Raw genomic sequence first — 24,997 nt, 5'->3', positions numbered from 1 at the left:
ATCAGATTGCTTGGGATTTCGTCCAAGATCCCGTCAACTTCACGTCGGATTACGACTCGTTGGTGGACCTCAATCGACGCGAGAGCCGCCGGGACAAGTACAAATGTTGCTTCTTCTTCTAGCACGCGGATTGGAAGTAGCCCCACCACCAACTTTGTGTTCCATCTCAACCCTCCACATTTCACATTTGTCAGAGTCCCATTGATATGAATCATGACAATGGGCCCAACTAACTGTGCCTTCCATGCCAAACTCGGCCTGTTTAGCTGTTTCATGGCTGACCAGATACATCGATCGAAGAGTAAGAGATCGGCGCCCGAGTCGTTAGAACATAGAAAATACTAGTTTTCATTTCTTAGCAGCGTACAATAGATGATGCCATGTCAGAGATCAGATTTATCATGAGGATCATGGATATGAACAGCGAGAAGGGAATAGGGATTGGGTAAATGGTAGGCAATGGCCCCGGCGGAGATCCTGGAGTTTCCAGTCGTTGGTCGTTCAGACGTCGACTAAGCGTATTATTGTTCGATTGTTCGGACGGTGAAGGGTGAGGGATCATTCAATGAGTCATGAACGAGGCGGAGTGATTCCAATATCCCGGCCATGGAGAACGAGAGAGAGAGAGATTTGAAGTGAAGAAGCCATCACCAAGTCAGCGTGTAGGGTGAGCCGGAAACACGGCTCTGCGGGTCAAGCCTTGGCCATGCTGAGCACTTCCTCGCAGACCTTTTTGTAACACCAGGCGTCGCCTTTGAGGCGTTTCCGCCGGATTCCGATCACATTCAGGTTGGGTATTCGGCACACCTCCAGCTCAAAGGAGAGCTTGGCCATGCCGGATTGGTCCTTGATCTTGCCCCGGAGAATGTAGCCCTTCTGCTGACAGGGGATGCCCTTGGCCGCCAGAGCACGGGCCAGATCGTTGAGCACGGAGTCCGGGTTGTGTTGCGAAGTGGTGGACACGTTACACAGGGCCTTGCCCGTGACCAAAGCGGGCGCGCACTCCGATGAGGAGCCGTAGCGGCCCTTGCGTGGCGTCAACATGTTCTTCATCTTGTCGAGTCCGCGCTCGATGCTGCCAAACACTTTACGATTGTGCTTGCCGCTCCCGCCGATGGGTTTGTCGGGCGTGGCGAACACCCAGTCGTCCTTGGCCCCGGACTTGTGTGATTTGGGCGTGGACGGGTTCGAGTTGAGTCCACTGTCCATGGATCGGGACGGCGACAGCGGGCTATTCAGGCTATTGTTCGGGTGTTGGTTGTGGTGGTGGTGGTGTTGGTTGGGCGTGCCACCCCCCTGGTGGTTCTCTTTGTTCTCCTGGTAGGCGGCTCGCTTCTTATTGGGCACCGGATAGCGTTCTGAGGCACGATTCTTGGTGTTCCGATCGAACTCGCCCGCGCCACTGCCGCCGCCCTTGGAGCCGTTGGGACTGCTGAGGGAGAGCAGGTCCACGTCGTCCAGACCGCCCTCCAACGAGTTGTGCAGTCCCCGGGGTGAGGTCCCGAGAGGCCCGCTGTCGCTGCCCCCCCCGCCCAATTCGTGGGCCAAGTTCCGCCTTGGGGTGTGGTTGGCGCTGAGCTCACCCAAAGGCGACTTGGCGCCAGCCGCCAACTGGAACGGTCGACCCTTCTGCTTGCGGTCCAAGAGGATGAAGTAGGTGGCCACCAGGTTGGAGCTGTAGTCCCATTTCCGGATCTGCTCCATCACCCCCTGGGGCGGGGCTAGGCGATGCCGAGCAATCTGCTGGACCACGTCGGACTCGAGGTCCGTGGCGTGGAACTTGGACTGCCATTGGACGGGCGTGTCATAGCCCACCATGAGCCAGGGATGAAGGAGGAGTTCGTTGACGGTGATTCGGCGGCGAGGATCCGTCTGGAGCATGGCGTCCAGAAGCGCCACACTGCCCGCACTCAACCAGGCGGGTTTCTCGTACTTTCCGGATTGGATCTTCCGATAGAGGGCACTGATATTCTCGTCGTCGAAAGGCAGGAAGCCGCAGAGGAGGGCGTACAAGAGCACGCCCATGGACCAGATGTCGGCTTCCGAGCCGAGGTAGTTCTGCCCGGTGACGAGTTCGGGTGCGGCGTAAGCGGGTGAGCCGCAGCAAGTCTCCAGAACGGAGGCCATGCCGCCCTTGGGATTGGCGCACAGTCCAAAGTCGATCAGTTTGAGGTTCTGGTCCTCGTCGATGAGGATGTTCTCGGGCTTGAGATCCCGGTGGGCGTATCCGGACTGGTGGATGTAGGCCATGGCGGCGGCGATTTGGCGGAAGAAAGCGCGGGACTCGGATTCGCAAAGGCGGTCGCGCTCCACGATGTAGTCGAAGAGCTCACCCCCCGGACAATATTCCAAGACCATGAAGATCTTCGTCTCGGTTTCAATCACCTGGAACGATATCAAATGAATGTTGGCAACCACGAGAACCAAAGCTTTCGGGCAGGTCAGGCGTAAAAAAGAAATGTCAAACTGAGAGTACGTAAATATTCGTACGTCAATTCTCTATAGACACGTTCATGCTTAAGTATGGCATCAACAGGTTCGAGCTAAAAATAGTTCTGCATGACCATATGCTGAAACATTTTAATTTGAAAAAGGATGCCATCATAAAATTGTCCAATATGAAGGGCAATCCAGCCGTTCAGGAAGAAATCACGTAAAACAGTTTTGTTTTAAAGTCAAACTCTTCAAGCAAAACGGTGCGATTTGCAAAAATAATGCAAATGAATGGAATGATGAAAACTGATCACAAAAAATGAAAAAGCATTTTTTTTGTATTCTTTGCAAAAAAATTTGGGAATTTGGGAAGGACAAAGAACTTCATCCTTCCCATTATGGGCTCTATCCCAACCCCAAAATCATATTTTACCTTTCGTCATTGTGCATTTCTTGAAGTTGCCATGCTTGTCTATGGTCTACGGAACCTCTAAACCATGGGACCAGGGATAGCAATGGCCAGCAAACCAGGGAGACATTGTTCCGTGTTGGTCGTTCGTTTCGTTCGTTTCGTTCGTTTCGTTCGTTGGTGAGAGTGGGAGAGTGGTTGTTGGTTGGACGTCGAAGGTGGCGCTTACCTGGAAGAGTTTGCAAATGTTCTGGTGTCTGAGCACTTGCATAGCGCTGATTTCTAGCCGAATCCGAGGCAAGTCCTCGCCCAACTGCCGCTTGTCCATGATTTTGATGGCCACCTTCTCGCCCGTGGCCACATGGGTGGCCAACTTGACCTTGGCGAACCCGCCCGAGCCCACGGTCTCGTGCAATTCGAACAGCCCGTCCAAGGCCGAGTAGTAACTGGCCTGATAGGTGGCATTGCCGTCGTAGGCCGGCATCCTGTCAGTCAATCGGACAGTCAGCCGTCAGCCGTGAGTCGGGGGGCGCGTGAGGGGGGTCGGAGTGATGGGCGGATCTGTGGGCAAAGCGCTGGAAAGAACGGAAGAGACGGGCGTAAGTAGGTAATCGTAGTGGTAGTAGAAGTGTTGGGTACAATTGGAACTAAGGGGAGGCGGATGGTTTTTTTTTTATATCAATGATATCGTCATAACAGAAACATATCTCCAAAATTGGGTGGTCGTCGGTTTGGGCCATGATCGTCCGAAGGCAGGCGTCAGCGGGGTGGGCGGGGTGGGGGGCGAGATCTCCAAAGGACGCACGCGGCTTTGAACATGTTGAACGTGGTGGCTGTTTTAGCCTCATATGAGATCGAAGGTTCCAAAATATAGATGATGGACCGAGGGACTAAGGGTGGTCTGCCGCATGGACCTAAGTACAGGCTCTTCTGGCTCTCTCTCTCTCTCTCTCTCCCGCCCGGCCCGGCCCACTCAGCGACAACGGGGCGAGCGATGCCCTCCGCCCGCCCGGCCGTTTCTCTTCAAAGACGTTTGAGTTGTCGCTTCTTATCCTTGATGGATTTCTCCTTCTTGGCCAAGGTCTTGGCGCCCATCTTCTTATTGGCCGGGTCCGTGGCGGCGCTGGCGCTGGCGCTGGCGTTGGCAGAGGACGAGGAAGTGGCGGACCATTGACTACTACTACTCTTACTACCACTACTCCTGCTGCTGTGGCTTTGGCTACTCTCCTTGAGGGGTTGGTCACTCGAGGGCGATGAGGACCAGCCCGGCCCCGCAGTGGATTGGGCGTGGATCTCGGTGTAGAGGCGGGCCCGCGTGCAGTAGTCGTCGTAGTGCTCGAGCAGCAACTTGCCGGCCTCCTCGTTGAGGGCGGACTCGGCGTTGGGCACGATGAGGAGGCATTTGATGGTGAGGAGGATGTGCTTGAGGCCCAGGTCGGCTTGCCAGTCGCGTTTGAGCGTGTTGACGCAGATCTCGCCCTTGGCGGACACGTTGGGGTGGAATATTTTGGTGAGAAACAGGCCCTTGGGCGGACTGGCCGGAAAGTCCTTGCCCAAGACCAGGCGGACCCGAAAGCGCCCGCCGGCGTACGGCGTATCGGCCGGCCCGTCGACCAGCGCCTCGATCGAGGTGATGTCCTTGTCGTTGACCAAGACGCGCACGCCCTCCAACGGGTGGGCGTGCAGGGATTGGATCTCTTTGCCTAAGTAGCGCATGACTTGCGGGTTCAGGTTCTCCATGTTGGACACCATGATCGATCCAGGCTCAAGGGCCGGGCCGGCTTTTCGGGTCCTTTTCGGGTCCTTTTCGGGTCCCTTTCTGAAACACAACCGACATTGATGAGAGCATAGCTCGAGCTGGTCCCGCCCACTATCTCTCCATCTCTTACTAAGAGCCTGTCCCGCCCATGCCCATGCACGGGTGGTGATGGATCGGACCTTACCTGAAAAGATCAACCAGTCGCCCGTGAATGTGCAGACCGTGAGCTCTCCGCTTTTCCCGTGCAAGCCCGTCCGTTCCAGGGGCGATCGATCTATTATCCGCCTTCAATCTGGGCTTGTTGGCAATCTCGAACGTCCATAAACGTCTGGGTGGGACTCTGGGTGGGAAAGGCCTCGCTCGGAGGAGCGTCAATCTTTCATCAGAGTTCACTGGCACTTCTTCTTCCTTCACTTCTTCTTTCACTTGCTTCACTTGCTTCGCTTCGGAATCGGGATCACTCATTCACTCCATCCATCATTGGCTTCTAGCTGGCCTGCCTCGCTCAACCACGGGCTGGCTTTTCACCCATGGAAAAATCACGACTCCCCTCACAAGGTGACCAGTAAACAAGCTAAAAATTCCCGTTGAAAAACCCAATCTAAAACCAGGCGAGTCCCGTATCAAAAGGGCTCAGATTTGTGCGATCCAGGACGGATTAAGGTTTTTCAGTAGGTAGGGTCGCCATTAGCAACGCCTATAATAGTCCGACTGGCCTCAGCTCCCAACCCCAACCACGGGTCCCGGACCCGCCTTACCCATCGGTGGGGCATGGCCTTCTCAACTATCCCATGGGCCGAACCCCATGAGATTAGCGTCAGGCGGGAATGCGAGTCCCAGATTTGGGGTCCAACCAAACGCCGGGGTTATCCCATCAGGGTTCAGGCCCAAGGGTGACGGACTCCACCTGTCACGCTCTCAGTCACCCTGCCGTGCTGGCCTCCGTCTGGCTTTCGCGCTGCGGCCACCGTGCCGGGTCCTACGCCACCAGACGCCCAGGCGCCCAGGCGACCAGCCGACCAAGCGTGCCCCAAAGGCTGGCTCGAATCAAGCGTGAATGACTTTCAACCGTCAAAATCCAACCGATCTAACGAACAAAAGTTGTGTGTACCAGTGTGGGCGGCGCCAGCAGGGCTGGGGTTGGGGTCCTCGAAAGTCGATGGAGGACTGGTCAGGCCCACTAGATAGAATTTCCGTTAATCACGATGCGTGGTCCATGAAATCATAGTTCATTCGACCATACTTGACAAACAAACTAGTGCTAGTCTAAAATATTTCCAAAGACGAACAAATAGGGTGGGGCTTCGGGCCGGTTCATCTTTATGGCATGTAGAATGGCCTCAGCCCCAAAGTAGAACCCACGCAGCCGACGCTCGCCCCAGCGCAACATTGAACTTGACCAGCTGACAATCAAGGCAATATATGATAAATAGGTTGGCCGCATCCAAATTCTTACGCTGTTTTATGGAAGGAAAAGGAGTGAAACAGCAAGCTTGACCCCCTCTTCCCCGCTCCCCGCCCGCTCCCCGCCCACTCCCCGCCCACTCCCACTCCCACTCAATTCTTATCACCTTTGCCATATTTTAACTGTGCCTGAAAAACACATTGATGTAAAAGAGTTTGGTTCCCAAAAGATGGGTGTAAAGCTACAATCAATGTAAGATCCAAAAACGTAACTTTAAGTGGCAAATTAATAAAAGTGTTTAGTTTCAAAAAGGAGGAATAATGAAAACCCATTTATAAAACACCAACGTTTTAAAAAACCATACATGAGTGTTTGGAAATAATTGCAATGAAGTTTTCAATGAAATAAATATGATGAATCCACTCATCAGGTGGTGAACAAGTATGCCGCTAGAAATGCCAAATATGATTAAAAATCTACAATATAAAATTGTTGACCTGATGTTGCCACCTCCCATTATTTAATATAATCCAACCACTAGGGAATATCATCAGTATTGATGTATTTTTTGTCTCAAACACAATTTGAATACTTATTTCTTGTTAAAACCACTTTCCTAAGCTGGAAGTGTGAATTTCTTTTGAAAACTAGGCACTTCAAACAGATTACCGTGTTGAGTGTCTTGTGTTTCCCATTAAGGTTTTTTTTTTTTGTGCGGACTTCCTTACCGCTACCGGGATTGGAATCCCAGCAGTTCAAGACGAGAAGATTATTTATTTTACTTGACTTTTATCTATCTATCTATCTATATATATATATATATATTATTTGATCGACCAACGAATTAGAATTGGCTAATCTGGCTTATCCTTGAATCATTGGCTTATTTTTGGGTAGGGATTGAAGATGAGATTGGCAAATAAAATATTAGGCAATGTATGTCACTTTTGCAATCGTCAATAATTGCTTGTTCAAACCTGTGTCTTGCATTTGTCAATCATATAAATGAGGGAGGGGGTGTTAAGCCAGCCAATACTGGAATTTACAATACCTCCACACTTAGTTGCGAAAAAGAACCAATAATATCAAATTAAAGACTGAAAATTGGCTGTTTATCTTAAAAACGTATAGCCATTGATGGTCCAGTACTTTCAATGAAGAAAGAAGCACTGAAAATTGTGTTAAGTTATGCTCTTTCAAGAGTGCAAAGAGGCCATCCTTTTCTCCCTTATGGGTCGCCCTCTTTTTGCCGTGCGGAATCTAGGTCTTCTAGAAATCCATGGCCTTATTGATCCAGTAGCATCTTTCAAGTTAGACTGAAGATTGAAAGGTAATAAATAGACGAATTATAACCTGTCATTTTAATAGTTCTGGGGATTACATTCCCTCTAGCGGTTAGAAAAGCCCGTGAAAAAAAAACATATCAATCTCTTCATCATGTCATGAAGGCGAAAAAATATGATATATACAGTATATACAGCCCTACTAACTTCCCTCATTGAATTGTTCAGGTGAGGCATTGAGCGGCATGGGCTTTGACTGCATTTTGACCAGGGAGCTAGCCAAGCTAGATTCACGCAACCTCCAGTGTGACATGTCGAAGAAAATGGCAGCAGAGATAATACATGTCAGCTGTCGATTGGTGTTTTCAAAACACACGTATCAAGCAAGCTCTGCTCTCTTGACTGTTGTTGGTGTGTTTATCAATCAATCAATCTAGGCCTGTCACCCCATCCAATCCATTCGAACTTTCATCTTGCCTGCCCATCTCACGCCAATTTTGATATCCCATCCATTCATTCAACCATCCCTCCATCCCTCCATACGCCCATGACCATTCATTCACTATGTACCTGTTCAAGCACAGTAAGTAGAGCACCCTCCATGGTCCATGGTCCGTGGTCCGTGGTCCGTGGTCCGTGGTTCCGCCCGCCGAGTCAGAGGGTGGGTTTTGGATAAACGTTATTCTCCACCGATTAGAGGGCGGTACACATTGTTAAATTGTGGCAAAATATTGAAAGATTTTTAATAGATTCTTTAAAGGTTGTTCATTTCGTGTTGGATTAGGTTGGGTAAGGTTAGGTTATGTTTGATTGTAAAAAAGTAGCATCGCCAACGAATTGGTGGAGGATAACGTTTACCTGGGTTTCGAAATAAGTGTTTGAGCTATCGGGGCCTAATTCCTTTGATTTCAGGCTTTCATTGCTTTGAGTGCAAACGTGTGTTTCGCGTCCAATCTCAATTGGAGCAACACGTCCGGCAAGTTCAACCCACGACGACCAGCACGACCAGCACGGCTAATGATGCCACCATCACCATCAAGGTCGACGATCAGCAGGCGTTGCACGCTGAAGAGGGTTCGGCCTGCGCCGCTGAGCACGCCCACGAACGCCTGGACAAGTACTTCCCGCTCATGAAAGATGCCAAAGAATGGATGGAGTCGCAGGAGCTGGACACAGCATTCCGCACGCGTGATTCGCGCCCCAATTACGCCAAGTTCACCTGTCGCCACCGGCGTGCCGTGGCGCCCAAAAGTACGGCCAAGGGTCAGCGTAAGCGCCAAGACACAGTGGCCAGTCTCGAGTGTCATGCTCAGTTTGTGATCAAGAAGACAGTGGTGTGCCAATGTCTGCGCGACAATCCCGAGAACTTGTGCGGCCAGCCCAAGACCATGTTCAGACTTCGTGGCTGCATCGCGCACGCCCATGAGCGCATGGTGCGCAGCCTTCGCATACCGCAAGTCACACGGAATTTGATCATTGGTTTGCTGAAGAATGGCGTGCCCAACCAGACCATTCTGCGGTGTGCTACCACGAATCGCGTCAATTTGTATGACAAGATTGTAACCATGCAGGATATTCGCAATATTGCCAAACGCTATGCCCAAACTGTGGCTGAAGGACCCAGTGGTCCGGCTCCGTCGCCCCAGTCGGCATTGTTGTCTGAGACACAGGGCGAAGCGCCAGAGGCGGGATCCCATGGGGTGCTCAAGATGGAAGAGATTGAAGCTGAGGAGGAGAAGCAGGTAAGCCACGGTGGCGGAGAATCATTGGTGGGTTTGGGACATACGGCATGACGACAAGCTCATGGATCGATTTGGGGCGATTCCTTCCCAAGTCAAATATGGTTCTGGTTCGGGAAGAAAATGATTGTAATGGAACGAAATACAAGCCAAGTCGTATCGAGAGTCGCGCCAGGACCGATTGAAAATGACTAAAAATAGCGGTTATTTTGTTGTCCCCTGAATCACAAATCAGTCACTCAATTTCCTACAAGTTTTCCCCAAGATTAATCTCGTGGATATATTGGTAGTCCGTGAGTGATTGTGAACGGTTCATGCAGTTCTTTTCTGAGAAGAGCCGTCTAGAGTCAGTGGGCAACATCTTTGCATTTTTTATTTGCCAAGCTACCATTCTCATTCGTCAATTTGTTCGACAAGGATTTTTCTCGTTTGTCTTGTCGAAAGTAAAATTTGCCCAAAAAGGACCCCGAAAACCCAACCCCTGAAATGAAATGCCAATCTGATAATGACATGACATTGCCGATCTTAACTGTACGTTTAAAACGACGTTACGATGGCTGGCTTCACCAAAAGAAAAACTAATAATATGTGGAAAGACAATGTGCTGATCTTTAGCATTTGTACCTTGTATTTAATCTATCTACGTAGACTGAACTTTAAAAACTTTAAAACCATGATTGAAACACATTGCAAGATCTTGCAGCACACCGCGATCATTAATTACAAAGTAATGTCAACAATGAATGAGACTGGGCATATAAGGTTACTTCAATGTCAAATTTTGATAAGTTTACTTCCGTCAAATGTGTTAAAAGCTTAGCGTGAGTTCTGATGTCTGATTACCTTGATTTTTTGCTCGATCTTACTTTTAGCCCAATCTTATTTATTGCCTGTTGATCCCTCTTCGTAATTTTTGGATTTGACTTGGCATGTTCAAAGTTATGTTTAAATGACTTATAATGCGTGCTTACCATTTCTTACTTTAACCTGATTGTGAGACCAGCATTACAAATCCTATAAAACTTCTGAAATGTCTCCTCCACTCTGATTATCAACAATGATCAGGGTGGGCATTTCATTTTTGTCCACTTTTGTCCACCCCTGTCCAAAAGTGTCCAAAAGTGTCCAAAAATAAGGGTGGACAAAAGTGGACAAAAGTGTCCAAAAGTGTCCAAAAGTGTCCAAAAATACGAACCTTTAAAACTACAAATATAAAGGATATTCTGTATGAAACCTATCCTCTACTTCAAAAATTGCTCATTGATGGTTCCAAGAGCAAGATAAGTCTTTAAAACCTTTGCCATATACCTCTAACATACCCAAAAAAGGTATTTGAAAGACAGGTTCTTAACTCTTTTTTTCTTACGTTAGATTAGAAAGCAAGCAGGGAACAAAGTCTCCCTCTAGTAGAATGCAGCTGTTGCAAAGGATTCAAAAACTGAAATAGCTAAACATTATATTCTGGTTATCTGGCTTCATTTATTCAACATTATTAACTTTTTGCAAAAATGTTTTACTTAAAATCATCAGTCATTTGGGATTTCTTCTTAAAAAGTACTAATATTAAAAATTGAATTTCTTACGAATTGCTAAAATCTAATAATGACATATTTTCCTATACTTATGGTTTTTCTTCCATAAGTAAGTTAATTGAGACATTGTTAGGCATATTTTTAACTTTTAAAGATGCGCTTGATGTCAGGAAATGAGATTCCCAATGTTTCTTAAAGAAACATATATCTTAGTTTTTAGATGTATTATAAAAGTGTAATTCATGCACTCCTTATAAATATGTTATGTATATTACAAATATGAGAAGTATTATTGGATATTTGATATTCAGCTCCTAAGCTTTTTTAAAATTATTTTTTTTAATCTTTGTTAAAATTACCCAGCCACCAAATGCCCTGATTATAGTGTGGCTTTGACTTATTAACATTCAAAATATATTAAAGATATTTGTTTTGACTTTATGAAGCTGTATTGTATCAAGATAACGAATTTCGTTAAGTGTATATCTTGGAAATTAAAAACGTTAGTGAAAAGGCTAGTTGTTACTTCATATTTATGTGTTTGAAGAAAGCTTAGATTTTATTGATTACTGATTCTATTTGCTGGTTCACATCTAGATTTGGTAAAGAAATAACATGATTTAGGGTTTAAAAGTGTTTGCTTGTCAATCCCCTTTTGCACAATTGTACTTAATTTTGGACACATTCTGCCCACTTTTGTCCACTTTTGGACACTTTTGGACACTTTTGGACACTTTTGGACACTTTTGTCCACTTTTGTCCACTTTTGTCCACTTTTGTCCAAAAGTCACGCTAATTCTCAAAATTGCCCACCCTGACAATGATACATTTTTAAAAAAAATTAGTAAGGATCAATCACGAACACAGGGCTGGATTTGGATGCTTAATTTTGGTTCTCGGTTTGAATCATAATGCTCAAAGTTTTTAAGGAGCAATTTGTTTTCAGACATGTCACCAAGGACGAGATGCACACTTTGAATAATTCCCTTCACATTTTGCTTGGTCAGATCTACGACAAAGAAAACATGCGGGAGTAAAGAACAACACGTTTTAGGTTCTAGTAGCGGTCTGATTCTTCTTTCATTAGGTTCTCTGGTTTGAAAGAGAAAGCTAAATATGTCTTTTTTTTCCTATCTAATTACAGCGACTGATCTTGTTGGAAGAGCGGCGATTAACAGCCCTTCGCGGTCTCCGCGATTGTGTGCGCGTCCTTGAGGATGGTTCTGCATTGCTCGCCAAGGAGGACCTTATTAGTCAGGTGGAGGATCTCATAGCTCAACGCAATTATTTCTGATCAAATGATGATGTGACCATCGCTTCCAAGCTTTACTCAACAATATTAAATAACGCTAAATGTCCGTTGCCATTGACGCTATCAATATATTTATACCTTATCCCGAGCTCTATCCCGTTTGGATTGCCATCAACGGTAAGTTCTCCATCCATTACTACGACGAATGGTTTTGCTCCTACCAACAAGGCAACAACCCCGTGGTGTATTTCTTTGTTGAGCTAAGAACTCGATTGCTCGATCAAGCAACGAGAAGAACTGGTTCGAGGCAAGCCAGTTCAGTGGTCGACAATTTCTTCGGTCTGGATATGTACGAGGGTACCATTTGGCATCTTTTCATGACCGTGAACGGTGAGTAAAATGCCCTTTGAAGTTTTGATGGACATACCCAAACACATCTTGGCATTTATTTACCTTAGAAAATCATTAGGAACAACTTTGGTTTTATTGCTTTATCGAATTCTAGCCCATATATAAAGCTGATATGCTTAAATAAAAATTAAGATTTTCAAAAAACCCGATCAATGAAGATTTTTTTTTTTTGGCGATGACTTTATTTTTTCATCCCTATGGTCACAGAAGTCATACAAATTATGGAAAGGTTAAAGAAACCCGCCACAAACGTTGCAGGTACATTCCTTTGTTGGTAAAATATATTATTCCTGTCTACTACATGTTAGGTAATGGTCGCTGTCTAAAACTTCCCTCGTAATCCGTCGTCTATATTCTATATATGTATCTATATATTTGGAACACACTTACTGTAGTTAACACTTACTTAGAAATTATGATTGGATCTATTTAAGCGCTTTGCAATGATTGTTGAACTCAGTGTGTTTTCAATTATCGTCAATTATTTTTGCGAAAATTTGTATTTTTGAAGGGTTTTGAGTAAGGTCATCCAACGTTTTGAGATGTTTTGAGATCATATGCAAGACAAAGAAAAGCAATCTTTTACTCTTGTGGCATTAAAAATTCGTATTAACTTTTTTGGGAATTTGGATTTAGATTTGACCAGGGCATTTTGGAGCCAAAAATGGCGAAAATGTGACCATTAAAATCAATCATAATTTCTCAGCAAGTGCAAAGTACAATAAGTGTGTTCCAAATTTTCATTAATTAGGTTTTTGAAAATTTGCGGTTTTTTATTGTTTTTAGGCATGTTAGTATCAATGTGGGCCAGAATTCCATAAAAGCAATAAAACCAAAGTTGTTCCTAATGACTTCCTGAGCCAGAAAAATGCCAAAATGTATTGGGTTCTTTCTCAGGAAGCTTGATACAGGGTTTCGATCACCGTGGGTGGAAACGGCCTTGGCCAGACGCAGAGACTCGTGAAATGATGAAGGATTAATAATCAAAAACGTAACAAATTCAGTGTGCCAACTCTTTCCTGCATACAATGGCGCATCAATAGGCAGCTAAACGTGAAGGTGGTTGAACATGATCATGAAGCCGTTCAAGTCCACACTGAGTTCTGAATTCGTAATATCCATTCCGATGAATGTTTAACTTTTTGGTCCTGGTGGTCCTGGTCCATCAATCAGGACCGCCAGACTGAGCTTCCAATTCTAGGGTATTCCAAACGTTTCAGGAACTAACCAACTCATGGAACTTCTTCAGTATGATGCAATATTCAATTATGACACTCCCACCAAATATGAGTTCTGTCAATTGTAACCTTTGTTCTCTCCAGCGTCTGGAAAAAACTGTGACAAAAAGCACAAGTTTGACGACCATGGGAGAGTGGCGAACGTGCAACACCTTTTTAGGCTATGTTCAATGAAAAGGATAAATTAATCTTGTGCACCTGGTTGGATGTGGATGCAATTCTATCTCCTGGCCCGCAAATTCGAGGCTCACGAGCGCCAAACGGGAGCAAACACGCCAGATATGGTGGCTCTGGCTCGTAACAGCAACACTGTTTAAAATCGGACTTCTAGTGATGTGGACTATAACAAAATTTGTTGGACGAAATGAATGTGGGGCCCAAGATCATGCTGTGGGCACTTGGGAGATGGGGGTCAAAGTTACGTTGTAATCAATACATAAATTTCGGCCAGCTATGGGTCTACCACATAAGCTTTGGGTGACGGAACTTGGAAACGAACCCCTTTACCGAAATACGAATGAAAATAACTTGTCTTTCATTAAAGATCTGTCAGTTTCTTAGCACCTATATTTCGAAACTTGGCTCGGAGCTGTTGGGAGCAGGGTTGCCAGATGGCGGAATTCACCTCCAAATACCTCAAAAGTGGTGGAATGAAAAAGCCATTTGCGGCGTTAAATTTCAATTGGCGGTAAGCTGAAAATGTGGTGGAATATGGCAGAAATGAAAAAGTCGTTTGCGGCGTTAAATTTCAATTGGTGGTAAACCAAAAATGTGGCGGAATATGGCGGAATGAAACTTGAATGAACTTGTAGAAAAGGCATGGTTGGTAATGTTGCAAATTTTAGTTGTTGCTTTCATTCTGAGTTAAACATTTTTTTGACCTTACTCTTTTTATCTAAATTCAGCTATAAACATATAAAAATGCACATATTTGAATACTTTCATTTTACTCCATTTCTCTTCATCCTGAGGGAGAGTTGAGATAAAACACTGAGAGGAACCAAATTCGATCTAGAAACCTGCATGGTTTGGGGTATCAATTTAGGGGTCCAAACTAGGAGATGAGAGGATTTTTGATCTTCTAAGACTTTGAAAGTTCTTGAAACCTTTGGTCATGTTTCATTGATTTGTTTAACGGGCTGTTCTAAACGCTACAGGGAAATAATCCCCAGTACTATTGAAATAAAAGGTTATATTTCGTCTATTTATTACCCTTTCATCTTTATATGATCTTTGAAATCAAGTCAAAAGTAGCACAAAATTTTGCAAAATTAGTTCCAAATTGCTATTTTACATGCTCCTTTGCTTTCAAACATGGTTAAAGTTATCCACTTGAGATTTTTTTCTCTTAGAAAGATATCTTTTGTTATTTCAAAAAAACTTTTTTAGTGATCAATTTAGAGCCCTAGTTACGATAAATGGATAATAATAGTGTTCCATTTGTAAGTAAGTAAAATTGTCCCAATGTGGCGGAATTTGGCGCAATAGGAATGTCAAAATGGCGGAAAAAGTATTTAAAAATCCGGCAACCCTGGTTGGGAAGTCTGTTCACAGTCCATTTTTCTAGAAGTTCTTGGTTGAACCCGAGTGCATGCATACAGCCAAAGAAGAATGGAATGAAGCCCCTCCTGGCCTAGACTCTGGCCTCTCTAGACTCTCCCAGCCAGTTGAGAGATAGAACGCAGTTAGTTACCCAGGGTACGTCCGTTGGTCTACACTAGAGTCCACACTAGAATCCACACTAGAGTGTACACCGTCCACTGAACACGGATAAGATAACACAGAGGAACAGAGAGAGAAAGAGAGAGAGAAAAAGACAAGTCCTGTTTGAGTGAGGGAGTTTCGACACCCACCTCCTCCTCCTGCACCCGCCCCGCCACTCCTGGATCAGCTCAATCAGCTCACAATCAGGATCATGGCGGCTTGCCCTCCGCATTGCGCCCGCATCCTGGCCTTCCTGGCCCTGATCACGGCCTTGCTACTATTGTTGGGCGGAGTGCTCGTTTTGGTGTTCGACCATCAGCTCTTCACCTCCATTTTGGAGAAGAATTTCCCCATCGTGCCCGGCTCGCCCGTATACCCGCATTGGCTCAAACTGCCCGTGCCCATGTACACGTCCATCTACCTGTTCAACATCACCAACTTGGCGGCTGTGCAAGAGGGGCACAAGCCCATTTTGCAGGAGGTGGGGCCTTTCGTCTATGAGGAGGTGCACGAAAAGGTCAAGGTTGTGCCCAACCCGCTCAACCACACCGTGACCTATGAACAACGACGGACCTACCGATTTGTGCCCGAGCTATCCCGGGGAGCCTTGAGCGATCGGGTCACCATCTTGAACCCGCCGGGCGCCACGGTCAATTTCCTGGCCGCCAAGGCCTCGGCCTTTGTTCGCCTTACCATTGATGTGGGCCTGAAAATGATCAAAGAGCCGCTTTTTGTCACGAAGACGGTGGGCGAGATTCTGTTCGAGGGATACTCGGATCCGTTGCTGACCGCCACGGCCATATTGCCTGACATCATTATGCCCACCAAGATGGACAAGTTTGGCTTCTTTTACGGCCGAAACGGGTCCGACTGGTTCGATGGCGTGTTTAACATGTACACGGGTGAGCAGAATCTGTCCCGATTGGGCCAGATTGCCAGCTGGAACTACACCCAGCAGTTGCAGTACTATCCGGCCCATTGCGGTCGCGTGGGCGGCGCCGGGGATTTCTTTCCGCCCGCCCGTCAACGCACCTCGGTCAGTTTGTTCAGCAACGACTTGTGTCGCCCCATTGAGTTGAGTTACCAACGGGACACGGCCATTGACGGGATCCAGACCTATCGCTATGTGGTCCAGCCCGACTACTTGGCCAACCGAACGGTGCGGGCCAGTAATTGGTGCTTCAACCCGGAGAATGAAGTCCCGTCGGGCGTGTACAATGCCACGGCCTGTCGGCAAGGTGCGCCCGTGTTCATGTCTCAACCGCATTTTTATCAAGCTGACCCCTACTACGCCGCCCAAGTGGATGGCCTGCGACCCCAGGCTGACCGGCACGAGACGGCTTTCGAGCTGGAGCCTCAAACCGGCGTGCCCTTGACGGTTAAGGCCCGATTTCAGGTCAATTTTCACCTGCAGCCCGTGCCGCAAGTGGCCTTGTTCAAGTCCATCAAGACGGACCTGTTCTTCCCAGTGATGTGGACGGAGACTCACGTGGGATTCCAAGAGTCGCTGGCCACCGAGATGTGGTTTCTGTCCCATTTGATCAATATTTGCAGTATCCTGGGCTATGGCATGATGGCCATCGGTATGGGCGTGTTGCTTTCGTTTGTGGTTATGGGTGTGAGCTATCACGTGTCCAAGGTTCGGGGTAATGCTCAGGATAGCGCCATCTTGAATGCCAATCTCATACCCGACAACATGGAGGATTCCGAGTAGAATAGGCCCACTCACCCCCCGAATCAAAATCAACCCGTCATCTGATATGTCAGTTACTCATCGAGTGTAGTCGTGACAGTGCATTAGTCTGTGATATTCATATGTAAGTACTTCAATAATGGCATCGCTGGCCATTCTTTTTACTCTCAAGAAAAATTGATCATGAGTTTGAACCCATTTTTTATGTATTGAAATAAATCATTTATCCCCAGGCCCAGCCCAATTCCAAATATTTTATAGGATATCTATGTATGACATCTTGGCATAGCGACACTTCACAAGAAGAATCGGGCGGGCGGGCGATCAGGCGTCGGGCAGCTAATCACTGTTGTTGAGCAAGTCGTCGATCTCTTTGATGACGTCAATGGACTCGTTGGCCACGGCGTCCAGATTCTTGGTCACGGATGCGGAGGTCGGTGGACGAGCGGGGCGAGGACAGGAACGGAATAATCGAGTTGGGATCGCTCCTGGGCTGGGCCTTCAAGCGTCGTTGAGTCAGAGGATCGTAAATAGCCTTATCGTCCCGTCTCTTAGCCCGTTTGCGCGAGATAGGGCCCGGATCCGCACCGGTCAAGTGGGTGGAGACCTCGTCTTCGAGAGGGCCGCCGGCGCTTGGTGCCGCTACTCCGCTGAGGCTCTTTCCCGGTGGCAGCCAGATCCGAGGCAGATCCGAGGCCAGATCCGAGGCCGGCGCTCCGTCGTCACTGATGGCGGCCGAACTGTCGGACTGCGACGACTGGCTCGCTTCTTCTGTCGCTTTTCTTCCTTTTTGATTTCTTGCCTTTTTCTTCAACAGGCGCTTCTTCACCCGGGCCTCTTTCTTGACTTTCTTGATCACCGATTTAACCTTCTTCCCACGAAGGGGTCGGGATCGGGATCGGGATCGGGGTCGGGATCGAGGTCGGGCTGGTCGTGGGGCGACTCGTCCTGGGATTCGGGATCCGAGGTCACGGCCACATGGCGCACAATGCGCGCGACCGTACTGCCGGCCAAGCGTGACCGCAAATCCAAGGTCTGGATGGCCGACCGTCGCAGGGCCTCTTCCTCCGAGTGGCCGGCTTCGTCCGGGTCCACCTGCCCCGCCCCCACCGGGCTCGGGGCCCGATCAGTGGCTCGGGGGGCCCACCGCCCAACCGGGCTCGTATTCCGGCGGCTCGGGCGTGGCCCAATCGCTCCTTGACCGAGACGCGCCCGGCCCAAAAACTGCGGGCCGGGGCGACGCCTCGGACGCCTCGGACCCTCGGGTTTAGCCTGGGGCTGGACGGGCCAGATGAGTCCAGTCAGTTGGTCCATCTTGGGTGGGTTAACGATAATGGGGCCCTGGCCGGGGTTGGGGGCAGTCCCATCAGGAGGGACATGTCCTCGGGATAAGGCTCTTTGGGCGCCTCGTGCAGGAACGGGCAGTGGGGCTTCTTGCATCCCCCGGATTGCCCTTCCCAAAAGCAAGGGATCGTGCTGCGCTTCTTCACAATGTCCATATGTCTGTGGAAATCAAGAAATCAAGAAACCAAGGCATCATCAAGGCATCCATTTGGCCAAGCCAACAGTGGGTGGTCTGTGTCTCGCTCTCGCTCTCCCTCAGTGGACTTACCGGTAGATAACATTGGGTTTGGTGCACTTGCCCTGTTTCCAGAAGGTGCACACCACTTCCGAGGCCAAGGCCGACGGCTCGTGTCGAAACGGGCAACACGACCCCTTCACGCACGACGAGTAGTAGAAGAAGTAGCAATCCTGGTTCGACGCATCTCCCGCCCCACCCCACTGGCGAGGGGCGCGAGGGCCGAGGGATCGAGGGGCGGGTCAGAATGGGCGACGACCCCAATGACGTCGACAGGTGAGCCATCCCACCCCGGCTAGCCCGGCTGGCCGGACAGTCCCGCCCCACGGGATCCCGTCGCCAGGCTCGTTCTGGGCTGGGTGATATGTAGACGCGATATGGAGGTGCGTGGGCCCACCCAACTGGATTCCGGAGCCAATCCCACCCGTACGTCCACCGCCTCGCTTTCACCTGGACACGCAGGACACTCCAGAGCCTTAGACGAATGGGTCAGGGTTTTTTTGTCATAGGCTCAGGCCTTGGGTTGGGTGATCCGGACGGAACGTTCACCAATTGACGGGTTGAGGCATCAGTTTTATGGTTGGACAGGTGGGTGGGTGGCACTGAACGACGGAGGTGTCAGAAGTGAGAAGTGGAGGTCGATTTGAGTCAACCATATAATAATGTCACGCCACAAACCGCCAGTGGTGGCAGGTTGGGCTGTGGCCCATTTTTTTCATTACTCAGAATGAGAAACCATTTTGACTGAACCCAGCTGAAATGAGAACCGCAAATGCAATCAAATGATAATGAAATGTATTCTAGTTTACTTGCGGGTTTGAAATGTGAGCCCATCCAGTTACACGCAATCTGGTGCATGTTATCCCCAGCTTCCAGTTGGCTTTTATTTCTGATAAGTTTTGAGCTTGAGTGCCTATCTTGGAGTTTCCAGCCAACTTTATTGCCTGTTTTCTAATAGGGGATAAAACTGGAGTTTTGCAAGCATCTTTGGGCTCCCTCTCTAGGGAAAATCTACATTTTTGGACACATCTTCTTTGTGCTCCCTTGGGGCTGTTGAATTAATCTTAGCCATTTTAAAGGGTGTCATAGTGTTAATGAACAATATTTAGGCTGCCCACAATCAATAAACGTGTTACTTAAATCTATGTTTGACAAACTAGTCAAGTTCCATTTGTATTTCAAATGTTAATTAATAATTTGCTGTTTGAGCACCTCAATTGAAATACTATCTAATTTTGCCATTGCTCAATTTCTTACCTTAAGGACTTAAATGTAGATAAGAATGGATCTGCGACATTAATTTTGCAAGCAACATACTAGCTAGCCATCAACATCAGACATGTTCATTGAGCTAAAGAAAGGGTTCTTCATTGTTATATATATATATATATATATTTTCAATCCTGTAATCATGGGGGACTTTACCAAACAGGATTTTTTATTTCTGGCCTAGTGATAACATCACAAAACCTCATTATTTCAAACGACCAGAAAAATAGCAGATACACCAACACAAAATCAGAGTGACTGATTTTGTTAGGCCTGCAATTTATCTTTTCAGTTTGGGAAGAAATCACGATAATCTAGATGCAGTGAAGACTTCTCTCAGTGCTATTCTCCACGAGTCATGGATTATTTGAAGACCTTTCGAAATCATGCATGAGCCAAAATTGAGAGTTAAAAAAAGTGTATAGGGGATGTCAAGTAAAGGAAATTTTAAGGAAAATGTGGTCCGGCACCCTGATTTTTGGGCATTTTGGGAGAGAGAACTAAGACAAACATCACAGTCAAGTCACCCCATTCGCCCATTGAATGTTCAATAATCAAGTGATTTTGAGCAAGTTGTGGTACAAAACCCTACTAAATGAGCATGTTTGGTGTTCATCAGCTAACGCACAATCTAATTGGCTCAATACCACAATTGCTAATGGCCTAGACAAGCATGTAAAATGGAAAAAATGTCAAAATCCAATGCATGCACAGTGCAATTTGGCTGGTCATGTTGTCTTTGATTTTACTCCATGGAATAACGTCAGTTGTCCATGAACGCGTTTCCTTGACTAGCCCTATACTGAGGGTTGTGCTGTGCTACACAACCCAACGAAATGAATATGTTTGGTGTAATTCGGTGGAACGCACTATCAAATTGGCTCTATACCATAATGCTATTTGCCTAGATAAGCAAGTATAATGAAAAAAAAGTCAACATGCAATGCATGCTCAGTATGGTATGGCTGGGCATGTTGTCTTTGATTTTACAACAAGGAATAACGTCAGTTGCTCATGAACGCATTCACTTGACATGCTCTATAGAAACGCAACCGCATTTGCTTTCCCCTTTTTTACTGTACCAAATTTGCCTTCTCAGACGAGCCACTGTGCCAGAAACCATTCCTTTGAACCCCGTAACAGTGCTGTCAGATGGCGGTTTAAGTTCTTTGAAATAACAAAATATATTTTTCTCAGAGAAAAAAAATATCAAACGAAAAACTTTAAGCATGTTTGTAAGCAAAAGAGCATGTAAAATGGCATTTTGCAAAGTTTTGTGCTACTTTTGACCTAATTTCAAAGATCATATAAAGATGAAAGGGTAATAAATAGACAAAATATAACCTTTTATTCTGATAATACTGGAGATCATTTCCCTAGAAAAACCCTAGAAAAAATTAGAAAAGCCCGTAAAACAAATCAATAAACATAACCAAAGGTTTGAAGAACTTTCAAAATCTTAGAAGATCAAAAATCCTCTCGTCTCCTAGTTTGGACCCCTTAATTGATACCCCAAACCATGCAGGTTTCTAGATCAAATTTGGTTCCTCTCAGTGCTTTATCTCAACTCTCCCCAGGATGAGGAGACCTGGACTAAAATGAGAGTATTTTAATATTTGCTCTTTAATATGTGAAGTATTGGGATGCTAGTTGCATCTTAGGGAAAAGCTTGAGCTGGATTTAGTTATTGTGTGAAAGGCACTTTGAGTCAAGGCTTGAACTAAAAAGAATTACACCAAAACCAACCCACACATGCCATCAGGCAAATTGCAATTAACTCTCTTATCCATTCCATTCCAGATACCTTTGCAACAAAACAATGACGTTTCATTAAACTAAGCTGTATTTAGATAAAATGAGTAAGGTCAAAGACATGTTCAACTCAAAATGAAAGCAACAACTAAATCAACCATTTGCGACATTACCAACCATGCCTTTTCTACAAGTTCCTTCAGGTTTCATTCCGCCATATTCCGCCACATTTTTGGCTTACCGCCAATTGAAATTTAAAACCGAAAAGACTTTTTCATTCCGCCACTTTTGAGTTATTTCGCGGTGAACCTGGCAACCCTGCTTTCCACGTCTTGATACGGCAAAACATTTTGCCCAAAAGCGAAAGGAGAGGGTGAATAGCCAAGTTCGACCAAGCGAGTTCCGTTTTCTTGATGACCTACATACTTCTCATTTAATTGTGATTGCAAGTAAAGTTTCATGTAATTGTAATGTATTTACGTTTTCAAACCAATGTGTTTGTAGCCAATTACATTTCTAGGGTTCATCGTTTTAGTTTGTCAACCTTAACAGTGAACCCATTGCATTACATTCTACAGAACCTTGAAGTTCATGTACAACCACATCTGCTGAAATTGATCGCATATCTCATGCTTAATTTGGTTGATATTCTTCCACTGTTTCAAGGGATTGGTTGACCATGAGAGGATTTACAGGTTTTAAGGAAGCCATGGAAAAAATATAAACACGAATTAAATGCTGTGCGTTTTGCCATGACCTCTTTGTTGAAACTCTTCATCACTCACGATGTAGGCGGCAATCTTAATCTCTGGCCAATCTGGTTAGTACTAAAAAGATCAAGGAGACTTTTATCCCAACCGATCAAGCAACATCGACAGTTTTGTTCCAACGCTTCAAGAGACAGACAGGCAATTCCATTGAACGTGCTCGCAATGACCAAGTTCATTCAACTCGATTGGAAAATCCCAGTCCCAGAGGACCTTCAATTGGGCACCAACTGTGATCGCTGGACCGAGGTAAGTTAACATCAAGTCCCCCATCACAAGTTCTTTCAAATTAGGCCAATCCTGGGAGAAATGGTGTTTCACCGAATTGGTATCTTTATATTTCGTCATGAGCATCACCGTGTATCTTCCAGGAAAAAGAGGTGGTTGATTTTGAGGCGGATTGCAGAGTGATTGTGGACGATTGTGGATTTTTTATTGCCTGGAGAGCACCTCCATGGTTTAGAATTGATCGAGTTTTCAAGTGACTAGTACCAATATCCTTTCCAGTTACTCTTTCTTTACTTTCTATTAGGAAGGCGATGTTTTGGAACTATCTCAAGTGAAACGACATCCGCACGGGAACTTTGCCGACGGTAGGAATGAATGCCTATCTGGATTATTTGGACTTTAAAATTATTCATCTAACGAGGTCAAAAATATTGGCATATTCTTTAGGACATGCGCTTGGCTCAGACCTGATCAAGAAGTACGTGATGATTCAAGGACAAATCGTTTTCCGTGTGCATGGGTTGGAATGGTCAAGTGAGCCTTTGTCACTTTGTTTGCCAGGATAAGCTACGGCAGATGTAAGAGTCACGTGAAATGAACGAGATACAGAACCATTGATTTCCCGTCCAATTCCCTTGCAGTTCTGGAAGCTGGCCTGAGAAAGATTACTAATAACGTGAAAATGAATAACGCTTGTCCGAAATCAACTTGCAGAAGCAGTAGGTGCTACCCAAAGACAGTATCTTCGCATTTGGTCCGGTTTATTTTATGCACAAGATGAGAATTATTTCAAACTACCCCCAAAACCAATAGCTGACCTAACTCTACGTAGCTAGTCAGAGAAGCGACACTCACGAGACTGAGATTTTTGGCTCCCTCCCGGCTGCCTGGTGTGTGCAATGGGGATCGGCTTTGAACACATTTAGGTTATGTGATTCTCAAAAATTAAGTTCCGAATCAGGGGAGCCCGTGAGTGATAGCTCGTTTGTCTGTTTTGATTGAAACTGCCCAACGCAAGAGAAGTCGATCGCCCAACTACCAAATGTGTTCAAAGCAAAGGCCTCAACTGTTGGTGGAGAGACTTTTCTCTGAACAAGCCCTCTAACTCCACGTAATAACTGTGTTTAGATAGTGTGAAGCCAAACCTCTGCACCATGTTTGATGAAAATCGATATCACTTTGAGATCTCTGCCTAGTTTTCATTGTATTACAAATATTCTGAAATTAAGCACACATTAGTTTGTGATGTTAAAGCTAAACCAAAGAGACCATTAATTGGCTTTTGTCACACAAGTTCCCTGATAATGAACACCAAGTTGGACCAAATTATTCATTGGTAGTGGTGTTATCGACATTATTCCCCTTCATGCAAAAACCACAAAATCTGAAATTAGTGCACCACATTGGATATTTTATTTCATTATATTTCCTTATGTGCTCTAATGTCCTTTCATGGGTGAGGAAAGCGCCCCTTTGCGTCTTCTAGGTGCGGACCAAATACTGTTCGTAAGGACGCAGAGGGCGCTGTCAGGGCGTTGAAAACGCTCTGTACATGAGTGTGAATTGCATCTAGAGTGGAGTTAAAAGTAACAGATTACAGGGAGCATATCTGTAACTCTTGAGCATGAACTATTCATCATGTACGAGATGAAGCTTTGGCCTATCCTATCTCATTTGCTATGTCACGTCTTGTAGCGTATATTTAGAGAAGAGATATCTCGTTCTTGGTTGTTAAGGACACAAATTAACCCGGTAGCTCTGGGAGGACATCAGTAAGGTTCTCATCTTGCAGGATAAAAAGGTATGAGCTGAACAATCAAAGATCAAGAACGAGTCTTGAAGCAATCCCGTGTTTCCAGTTCTAACAAGCCAGATCACGTTTTGACACTTGATAAGCGTTTTTTTTTTTTTTTTAATTTTACTATGTAACTCTCTTTTGATAAAGATGGAAGCCCTTAGGTTCTTTAAGCTAAAAAGCTGCCCTTCCGGATCGAAATACATCACTACTAGGGAGTTAAGGAGTTAACAAGGATTTGCTATTCTCGGACAGAGCGTCTAAAAATACTGCACTTCCATAAAAATGGCATTCTCTTGTTAGAGCTCATAGAACATGCAAGAAAAAATCATTGCACACGAATGTAGATAGCATTTTGGATCGATAGGTGTTGAAGTAATACAAAGAAAAAATAAATAGCGTCCGGGATCCCCGTGCTTTCGATGTATTATGATTAAACTTACCTCTGGGCTTGGGCTTTCGATGAAAAAAGTTCTTTACTGTGTTCCAGTTGAGACGCATACACGTTGACCAAGGCAGTGGATGGAAAAGTCCTCGGTTCGATGTATTGCCAAACCTTTTGCATCAGGCAAGACGAGAAACTGGTGTACCAATCCTTGGCAGATTTAGGATTACCGTCCGAGAAGGTTTGCTTGTCCATGCCAGGTTATAAGTTTATGACAACCAAAATCTATCTCATTCTTTCCCACCGCAGAATGATGACCCATCAGATGAGGACTTGTGTACGTTGACAAATATCCTCTCTCCTA

General features: G+C 46.0%; 6 protein-coding genes across 6 annotated transcripts in view; 3 read left to right on the top strand and 3 right to left on the bottom strand.

The window, feature by feature from the left end:
- The window catches only part of LOC131893368 (ras-related protein Rab-24-like), an 850-nt gene extending 728 nt beyond the window's left edge, over positions 1-122 (top strand). Inside the window, exon 3 of the mRNA XM_059243364.1 lies at positions 6-122. Within this exon, the coding sequence (XP_059099347.1) occupies positions 6-122 (117 nt within the window). The remainder of the gene's footprint in view (positions 1-5) is intronic.
- A 199-nt stretch (positions 123-321) lies between these two features.
- On the bottom strand, positions 322-3,333 carry LOC131893614 (maternal embryonic leucine zipper kinase-like). The gene is made up of 2 exons (XM_059243710.1): positions 3,072-3,333; positions 322-2,385 (listed from the first exon to the last, which is right to left on the bottom strand). Exons 1-2 carry the CDS (start codon positions 3,324-3,326, stop codon positions 694-696), a joined length of 1,947 nt encoding a protein of 648 aa, XP_059099693.1. The 5' UTR covers positions 3,327-3,333; the 3' UTR covers positions 322-693.
- Positions 3,334-3,417: 84 nt separating this feature from the next.
- Positions 3,418-5,447, bottom strand: LOC131893619 (ubiquitin-conjugating enzyme E2 S-like). Its single transcript, XM_059243715.1, has 2 exons — positions 4,786-5,447; positions 3,418-4,661 (listed from the first exon to the last, which is right to left on the bottom strand). The coding sequence occupies exons 1-2, from the start codon at positions 5,064-5,066 to the stop codon at positions 3,866-3,868; spliced, it is 1,077 nt and encodes a 358-aa protein (XP_059099698.1). The 5' UTR covers positions 5,067-5,447; the 3' UTR covers positions 3,418-3,865.
- A 2,195-nt stretch (positions 5,448-7,642) lies between these two features.
- LOC131893620 (uncharacterized) lies at positions 7,643-11,961 on the top strand. The gene is made up of 3 exons (XM_059243716.1): positions 7,643-7,872; positions 8,202-9,031; positions 11,705-11,961. The coding sequence occupies exons 1-3, from the start codon at positions 7,854-7,856 to the stop codon at positions 11,852-11,854; spliced, it is 999 nt and encodes a 332-aa protein (XP_059099699.1). The 5' UTR covers positions 7,643-7,853; the 3' UTR covers positions 11,855-11,961.
- A 2,880-nt stretch (positions 11,962-14,841) lies between these two features.
- On the top strand, positions 14,842-17,091 carry LOC131893617 (protein peste-like). Its single transcript, XM_059243713.1, has one exon. The coding sequence runs from the start codon at positions 15,377-15,379 to the stop codon at positions 16,877-16,879; it is 1,503 nt and encodes a 500-aa protein (XP_059099696.1). The 5' UTR covers positions 14,842-15,376; the 3' UTR covers positions 16,880-17,091.
- A 243-nt stretch (positions 17,092-17,334) lies between these two features.
- Positions 17,335-18,632, bottom strand: LOC131893622 (proline-rich protein HaeIII subfamily 1-like). The gene is made up of 2 exons (XM_059243717.1): positions 18,471-18,632; positions 17,335-18,361 (listed from the first exon to the last, which is right to left on the bottom strand). Exon 2 carries the CDS (start codon positions 18,296-18,298, stop codon positions 17,714-17,716), a length of 585 nt encoding a protein of 194 aa, XP_059099700.1. The 5' UTR covers positions 18,299-18,361; positions 18,471-18,632; the 3' UTR covers positions 17,335-17,713.
- Positions 18,633-24,997: the final 6,365 nt, after the last annotated feature.

The sequence above is a fragment of the Tigriopus californicus genome, chromosome 2 (assembly GCF_007210705.1).
Source record: "Tigriopus californicus strain San Diego chromosome 2, Tcal_SD_v2.1, whole genome shotgun sequence".
In the NCBI taxonomy this organism is placed as follows: Eukaryota; Metazoa; Arthropoda; class Copepoda; order Harpacticoida; family Harpacticidae; genus Tigriopus; species Tigriopus californicus.
The sequence above is the reverse complement of the archived record's forward strand: the minus strand, read 5'-3'. Positions and strand labels throughout refer to the sequence as shown.